At 36.1% G+C, this 9,364-nt stretch overlaps 1 protein-coding gene across 1 annotated transcript; it reads right to left on the bottom strand.

Annotated features, from left to right (window-relative positions):
* Positions 1-7,506: 7,506 nt before the first annotated feature.
* On the bottom strand, positions 7,507-8,958 carry LOC126721538 (uncharacterized). Its single transcript, XM_050424588.1, has 5 exons — positions 8,814-8,958; positions 8,608-8,747; positions 7,995-8,520; positions 7,882-7,937; positions 7,507-7,737 (listed from the first exon to the last, which is right to left on the bottom strand). The coding sequence occupies exons 1-5, from the start codon at positions 8,956-8,958 to the stop codon at positions 7,507-7,509; spliced, it is 1,098 nt and encodes a 365-aa protein (XP_050280545.1).
* Between the last annotated feature and the right edge of the window lie 406 nt (positions 8,959-9,364).

Genomic DNA, 9,364 nt, shown 5'->3' with positions numbered 1-9,364 from the left:
ATATTCACTTTATGTGATTTTTTTTTTTTTTTTTTGTTTTTACATCAAATCAAGATGTTAATTAATTTTTGGTGTAGGTTTAAACTTTAAATTTATCATTCGATGACAAGAAATTTTATTCAAATTTACTAGAATCCATTGTAGGTAGGTATAAAAGAACCTTATATACACTAAATGGAGTAGAAGCGGTACAATTAATCAAGAGCTAAATGGAACAAATAAATTATAAAGTAGTTCTATATATTGTACTAAGTAGTAACAAATAGTGCTTCCTCAAAAAAAAAAAGTAGTAACAAATAGTGGATTATGCTTTTTCAAGTAGTAACAAATAGTGGTTTTCAATAGCATTGAATTTAATTATTTTTCAAAAAGATAATACTTTTTTTTTTTTGGGTAATGAAAATGATATTATTGTTGATGCTTTATTAATTAGGACAATCATGTATTTTAATTTAATTGAAGAATCTAATATAATGCACTTAAAAAATCTATCAAAGTTTCATTCTTCAATCAAGATACGATGGAAGCAAGAAATATCTTGAGAATTGTAATTAAAGTGATGTTAACATGAATGGTGTATTGGACCTACAGGGAGGAGCATGATAAGTGTATATTTAATTATATATTTATATTTAAAGTACCATGCCTTCAATATTAGGCCACTTTAGGAAGGAAGCATGCTGATATTACGTATGCTCATCAACATAAGAATCAAAAATCAAACTGCACTATGTGCATCACTATCATCTTTGGAGCTTAGAGCAAAACAAACATAATAGCACCTTTTTTTATTTTAATTTTTTTAAATTATTTAGAATCAACATAATAGCACCTACTAAGGATATACAACTGAATAAATTTGATGTAAAGATATTACTAATCCCAAAGCCTCTAATTAGTTAATTTATCAACCAACTACTAAAATAATTATTAAAGACAATGGAATATATCACAGGTCAATTAATTGTGATAGCTCCAGACAATTAGGAAAATTAAGTTTGATAGTAGAAAACCCTAATTTTTGGGATATCCCTTTTAGTTAAATCCTCCATATTAGATTAATAAAAAAAATTCTGTGATCATCTCACCCAATTTAAAGTTTAGGCATGTAATTGTAAATCTCAATTTCACATATGCAACTTCAATCTGTGATCATCTCACCCAATTTGGCTTAGGAAACATGTATGATCTTGAATTTTAATTATTCCCCAATATGTTGTAATATGCCCACATAACTGTTCGATAAACCATAATTAGATATCTCAATTGGGCAAGACTTAGGTACAGTACTTAGGTATTATTCCTTAGGTGCACCTCTTAAGATTTTGCCATGTGGATTTTTTTCTTATGAGATTGAAGTGTATTTTTTAGTTAAATAGCCATATGGTTAAATCTTAAGAGGGGAATCTAAGGAACAACACCTAAGGTACTGTACCTAAGTTTTGTCCATCTCAATTTATATTTGAAAGCTTGAAATTGTGTTAAAACACAAGAGCTGTTTAGACTCCCAATTAAAAATTACGGCTAGATTGCTTTTACCGATATTACTCTAGTGCATAAACATGAACAACAAACAATAAAATTAAAGCACAAGAGTAAGGGAAGAGAGATGTAAACACAAGATAACACGGTGATGTGTTATCGAAGAGGAAATCGAAGAACTCGGTGAAAAACTTCTTCGCCGCCCTCCAAGTGGTAAATCGATCCACTAGACAATAAGTTGGGATACACGAATAGCAAGAAATCCTCCAAGCCTAATCTACCCAATGTACCTAAGCCCTCCAAGCTCCTACTCCAATAAAGCTTCTCGGAATCGTGTCTTGTCTAGCTTTCCAGATTCTGCAATACGCCCGATTGCATCCGCCAAGCCTCATTGGCTTTTTTTGGCAAATCCCCAAAGCTTCCCAAGCTTCAAAACACTCTCTATACTCTGAATAAGTGTGAGTTGTGTTTGGGTACAAATCTCCTCTCAAGGTATGACAATGGGAGAGGGAAGGAGAAGAGGCTAGAATGGTTTCTCTCTAAGGATGAGTAGCTCTCTCTCTAAAAGATGGGTGTGTGTGTTGTTGAAAACTTATCTAGGGTTTTTCAATCTGAATGACCTTCTTACAATTTTTGGGTAATGAGGGTATATATAGTATGGGTGAAGGGTAAGAGAGTCACACTTAAAAATCCTCCAGGTAGAGAGTCTTGCAGGTATCTCACGGGAAGGCCTTACCCGCGAAATACTCGTGAAATTGACAGCCTAGCACGACTTTTCAGCTTCCAGTCATGTTCTTCTTAAATGCCCTTTTCGCAGAAACCCTTCTTGCGAACTTCTTACGAGCTAGTCGCGAAATGCACTGATCTTCATTTCATGCTCAATTATTCACCAACTTAATACTAAACCCAATAAAATAAAATTCCACAAAATACAAGGAACAAAATTAAAGCAATTACAACATTTTTTGTCATGGAATAAGCCAACACTAAAACATAGTTGTAAATCACAACTTTACAATCTCCCCCTTTAGCTATTTCGTGACAAAACACCCTATAACAAACTCTAGACTTAAACGTGAGTTTGGGAATAATGACAAAACTCACTCACACCTAAATCTAGAAGCTGTGAAGTACTTGGAACATATATACCTGTAACGTGAAACACTTGCACAAAACACATTAGACCCTCAAGGTAAATCAAGTGATAAAAGGACAAATATAATGTAAGAAGTAAAATGCGATCAAGTAAACATGTTGTAAAACATATGTGCAACTTGATCAAACACAAAATAGTCATATGGAAATGACTACAATGATCATATAGCAAAGCAAATGATCATCCGAACATGCAACCAATAGAGCACAATAGCATAAGGATGCATGCATGTCCAACACATAAACACGATGCGATGAGAACAACAAAGCATAGATACTAAATGTAACTTAAAGCATCATAAAGTAACGAGAAAACAAGCATAAAGCAAAACAAACAAAACAAGGTTTTCTCATAAAGGATATCTTCTCCCTCTTGGTATATGCATCTCCCCTATAGCTTTCTCCCCCTACGAATGTGCACGAGGTAGAATTTCTCCCCTTAAGAATGTGCACATGAGTCATATAGAAATGACGATACACACCGGTATACTCTTCGGTATAATATTATTTAAGTTAGATTAAAATTCTTTCTAGACTGAAAACCCTAATTTTAAGTTGTAGATTTAATCTCTTACAAACTCCATTCATTAAATTTCTATAATCCGGTTATAATATGACCAAATTGAATATTCAAACCATTTAAGTAAAGACCTTTATTTCAATTATAAGCATTTAATCTAATGAAATTATTGTCAAGAGCTTGTAAATTAATTGGTTGGCACCCCATGTTTCTAATGGAGACATCTAGGGTTCATAATTAACCCCTCACCCCTAACTATCAACTTATAAGAAATAAAATCTAATGTAAGAAAACCCCACTTAAAGTAGGAACGTAAATACCTAATCCTTAAATTTACTATTTTCAATGAATCATAAAATGTTCCAAATTTAATACATTGAAATTTTAAGTCTTCAATTAGGTGTCTCGATCACATGATTAATGATCGATTAAAAATATTATAACCGGCATTCAAAATACCCAAAATTGGGCGAAAACCCTAATCCTAACCTCTAAATCTCTTCAATTCTTATCAAATCAATATAATTTAATTAGAAGAATTGACACCAAATCATGAAAGAAAAGTTCTTGATTACATAATGTGAAAGGATTAACTTAGTAAAAAGACAATAAACGTCAAGGTAAGTAAAAATCAATAGAAGATCAACAATTTCGAACTAGCTTTAACTGGAATCCAATTATGGCATTGTTAGTGAAAGGTGAGATAAGTAAAAAATGAGATGAAAAATTTGTTGAACGGGCCTCAGCTTGACTCAAATCTATTAAGGAGGTTTGATTTTATATGGTTCTAGTAAAATATGGTGTAATTCTAGAATTTTTTTGTTTGTTTTTGCTTTACTATGATCTCTAATAATTCGAATGCTTTGACAATTAAGGTAGAGGTATTAGGTCTTTCGAATTTAGTTTTTAGGGGAAATTGCATTTTACCCACCTACGGTTTGGCCCGTTTTAACAATGCCTACCTATGATTTAAAAGTTGTCACTTTACTCATTTGAGGTGGCCTCTGTTAGACCCCCGTTACCCACCTCTGCCATTTCCGTTAGAAAATTCCATTTACTATACAGACCAAAATTAGAACCCAATTAGAACCCTAAAAAAGGACTGAGCTCTCTCCTTCTCTCTACCTTCGAACCCCCAAACCCATTTCTGCTATATCAAGATCCCTGAAAATCCCCAAACCCATTTCGCTTTGCCAATTTTGTACTCCAATTGGCAAAGTGAAATCTAAACATGTCTTCTTCAAGTTATTACTTGGGTTCCAGTCACCATTCATGCTTTGCTGCTAGTTGTTGGCTACGGACTACTCTGACCTTGAACAATTTTGGGAGAAGGTTTTATGGGTGCAACTACTATGATGTGGTGAGTAATAGTTGGTTTTCATATTTTTTTCCTTTTTTATTTTTTGGTTTTGTTGGTTTTCTAGTTTTGTTGGCTTTATGAATAACCCTAATTTGATTTTGTTTGTAGGATGATGAACCTACTTGTAAATACTTTAGGTGGTTAGATGGCAAAACATGTAAGCGTGGATCTGAAGTTGCACCCATTGTCCTTGCAAGATTCAGTATGTACAAGAATCAAGCAAGAGTTGCAGAGGAAAAGGAAAAGGAAAAGGAGGCTTGTGATAGGAAAACAGTAGCTATTGAGAGGGAAAACAAAGCCAAGCGAAGGGAAGAAAAAGATAGGGTGAGAGAGAGGATAACTAAAGAGAAGTTACAGAAGTACAAATTTGCACTTGTTGTGTCATGGAGGTTTTTTGCTAATTTTTTGTTTTTATTGGTAGGATGGAAGAATTTAGAACAAAGCCATTGTGTTTGCCTTGAAGGCAAGTTGTTGTAGTTATTGTATAATTTTGGGTACTACCACTTTTGACAAGTGTATTCCATGTATTTGACACCATGTAATGTTGTTGTTTATTTGAATAGAGTATGTAATTTGTTCTTTATGTGATGTGTTCTTCTTTATGTAATGCTATCTTGTTTATGTAATGTGTTCTTTATGTAATGTGTTCTTTATGTAATGTGATTTTGAAATTTGAATAGAGCATGCTGCCTTGTTTATGTAATGTGTAATACTGCCTTGTAATGTGTTCTTTATGTAATGTGTTCTTATAATTTGAATAGGGTATGCAATTTGTTCTTCTTGATAAAGATTGTGTATGTTGTACATCAATTGGGTAGGCAAGGACATGCACCCCACAAGATTCTGTTTACATCAATTGAAGAAGCATAAAGAAGTATGTTTTAAAGTAAGACCATTCCATACATATATAATAAGTATTGCTCAAAACAAGTGGACTCTACCTAACATTAATGGCTAAACACTGCCAAATTTCATCTAAGCAAGAGTACCATTCCATACATATATAATAAGCATTGTTCAAAACAAGTAGACTCCACCTAACATTAATGGCTAAAGACTGCCAAATTTCATCTACATAATAGGTGGTTCTGTCCCTACTAAGACAATAACAAAATAACTTTATAGTATAAAGTTTTGCACAATAACAAAAAAACAAAAAAGTGGTGACATGCCACTATCAGACATGCACAATAACAAAAAAAGTAAAGTAAAGTTTCTGCTTGCACATTCGCCAATCTTCATTTTCCAAAAACCTTGCCCTTGCCTTTGTCCTTGCCTTTACCCCTACCTGTTGAGAACATTGCACTAGATGTCTCAACTCTTAATCTACCTTCTCTCCCATATGAGAATAGATGACTGCTTCAAACTACCCTTGGTGGTACCAACCCTATTTGAGACTGTAAAATACATAGAAGCTCCATATCAAGATCTAATCCAATATTTTATGTAAGTATAAAGGGTGGTGTTTGTGTTTGTGTTTGTGTATATACCTGAGATAGAGGTTTTCTTGTGTCCCATGTTTCCTTAGGAGTATGAGAGATGGGCTGGCTACATGAGAACCATTGAGCTGTGGGTGCTTTACTTGGTGGTGGTCTGCTTGAATCTGCTGCAGATGCTTGTGGTCTGCTTAAAGCTGAAGCAGATGTTTTAGTTGGCTGTGTGTAGGGTTTGCCTGTTGGCTGCCTCAGTGACTACTTTTGTGGCTGGTTGACTTGCTTGATGGGTGGTTGGCTTTCTTGTTGAATGGTTATCTACCCCACTTGTTGGTTGACTGGTTATCTGCTTGGCTGCATTGTTTACTGGTCTAGGTGGGTGTCTTGCTTGCTGGTTGGCTGCCTTGTCTGCAGATCTAGGTGGCTGTCTTGCTTGAATGGTGGTTGCCTAGTTGGCCTTCTTGTTTGCTAATCTTGTTGACTGTCTTGCTTGCTCATTGGTTGCCTGGTTAGCTACCTCGGTGGTTGGCTACCTTACAAACCTCATTGGTGGTTGCCTAGGTGGTTGGCTGGTTGGCTGGCTGGCTAGGTGGCTAGCTGGTTGCTTACTTGCCTGGTTGGCAAATCAGGGTGGTTGCCTTGCAAACCTCCTTGGTGGTTGCCTAGGTGGCTGACTGGCTGGTTGGTTGACTGGCTACCTTGCAAACCTCCTTGGTGGTTGCCTAGGTGGCTAACTGGCTAGCTGGTTAGCTGGCTGGCTGGCTGGCTGGCTGGTTGCTTGTACCTTGTCCCTCTTGTCCTTACAAAAAGAATTGTCTTACATCAAAAATAGATTTGTAATATAATTGTCATAGTGAACACATTGTTGCTTTACTTACAAATTTTTTTTGCCTTTCAAGTCTCTGCCTCCTTTGCCACGGTGTCTCACCAGTTATTCCAGCCTTACACTTCCTTGAATTATGTCCCTCCTGATGGCAAAACCCACATTTCATAGGTCTATATGACCTGCTTTGAGGCTTGTACACAATTGGAGCAACATGGGCAGATTGGTTGGTTTCAACCCATTCATCTTGGCCAGACAGTGGGGTAATCATCTGCTTATATGCAGCCACATAGGCATCCTTTCTAAAGCATGCATGAACATAATCCTTAGGCCTCTTTAGGTTCTTATAAATTGCTGCAACACCATGTTTACATGAGATTCTAGTCAAATCCCAAACTCTACAAGTACAACACTTTCTTGTAAGGTTAACCACATGCCTCTCATACTCATTATCAACCTTATATATATAGCAACCTGATGGAATAACAAAAAATGACTTAGAATCAACTTTCAACTACTCAAGCTTCTGCACTATGTTTGGACATATGTCACTAGTGAATTTTTCAATCTCAGTCCTCTTACTGTACATTCTAGTTATCAACCTAACCCTAATCCACTCTAGCATGGCAATGATAGGCTTATCCCTAGCTTTTAGTATCATAGAATTAAATGACTCACTAAGATTGTTCACATAACAATCAGAGATGACCCTTGGAGTGAAATGTGACTTGGTCTATTGGGTTGGTTGGATATCTGCTAGATACTCCCATGCTTCTTTGTACAACTCCTTCATATCTTGCATTCTCTTCTCAAACTCCCTAACTGTTGTTGCTGCAGCACACCTCCATAATGTAGCCTTTAATTCTAAACCCTTGAAATTTAACTTAAAGTTGTTGTAAATATGCTTCACACAAAATCTATGTTCAACTGTTGGGAACAATAGCTCCATGGTAGGTATCAATCCCTGGTTATCATAAATACAATAAAAAAAATCCAAAGAACAAAAATGAGCACCATCTGCCTAAGAATAAAAACAAAACTTTCAAAAAGCAGAAATGCAATGATTAAGAACAAACAACAGTCTTAAAAAGCAAGTGAATTGTATTACCTTTTGCCTATTTGAAATGAACACCAGATTCAACTCATCTAACCTCCCAATATCATCTGCAAATGTTTGTAAAAACCACACCTAAGAATCCTTGTTTTCTTGCTCAACTACACCTAATGCAACAGGGAAAATATTGTCATTCCCATCCCTTGTAGTTGCTGATAATATATGTCCACCAAACTTGCCCTTCAAGTAGCAACCATTTAATCCTACAAGTGGCTTGCACCCCCCCAAGAATCCAACTTTCTGGGCATTGTATCTCACATACATCCTTTTGAACTTGAGTTGTGTGTTAGGCTCAGTAATCTCAGTTTGCAGAATCACCTTACTCCCCACATCAGTTACTCTTATCATCTCTGCATAGTCCCTAAACTTTCCATACTGCAACCTCTCATCACCTAATATGAACTCTCTAGCTTTCCTCTTAGCTCTGTACACTTGATTTATGCTCAAGTCCACATACATATCATGCATAACTTGACACTTCACACTAGAAACTGCCCAATTAGGATTTTTGTTGAAATCATCCAAGTATTTCCTAGCCACATATGTAGAAGTGACCTGGCTATGCTTGAATGTCCTCCCATATGTACAAGTTGGAACCATGGTCTTTATCTGGAAGGTTAACTCCCCTATAATCTGTAATGCATATATCCTTCAACCACATTCATACTTGCAGTGGATAGAAACTTTGGTCTTCTCATTAAACTTGAACTTAATGTGCACAGGCTTTTTCACTGCATATTCCCTCAAGATAGCCCTAAACACCTTCCCATTTGGGAACTTCATACCCTTGCATAACTCTGGGTTACTCATGCCAGTCTTCTCATTAAACTCTGGACATCTCACCCTTTCATCCTCATCCTCTGATCTGTTTATGCTCCTAGTGTCATAATCATCAAGAGTTTTTTCAGCCTAATCATTATTATCACCAGCTTGATCACTAGCAGCAGCTTGATCATTGGCAGCAGCTTTATCATTGGTAGCAGCTTCTGGTTTTTTCCCATTATCTATAACTGGCTCTTTCACACCATCTCCCTTATTTACATTTTTAGTATCTCTTTGATGCTCTCTCATATTGGGCACATCATTGTTCTAAGCACCAAATATGTCATCAGGATAATCTGGTCCTTCATACCCTTCATCTAGCCAATCAGGTTCATCCACATGAACATCTTCACTACCAACAGTTTGTCCATGGGTAGTATGGTCTTCCACATGAACAGCTCCACCAACACTGCCATCCCTTAAACCCTCAACAGGTTCTTCACTAACATCATTTTGGTTAACCACAGATGATCTAACAGTATTGGTCACCTCTTCACAATCAGTATCATCATCTTCATCATTCATTTCCCATGACTGGTCTACTGCAATTGGTTGATCTGGTTCAATTATAGGTTCTTCAATAGCAATTGGTTCAACTTCAGGTTCTACATAAAGTGTGATTTCATTTGTTGGCCATTCAGCATGTAGTTCACAC

This window comes from Quercus robur, chromosome 4 (assembly GCF_932294415.1).
Source record: "Quercus robur chromosome 4, dhQueRobu3.1, whole genome shotgun sequence".
NCBI lineage: Eukaryota > Viridiplantae > Streptophyta > Magnoliopsida > Fagales > Fagaceae > Quercus > Quercus robur.
This window is presented reverse-complemented; position numbering and strand designations above follow the sequence as displayed.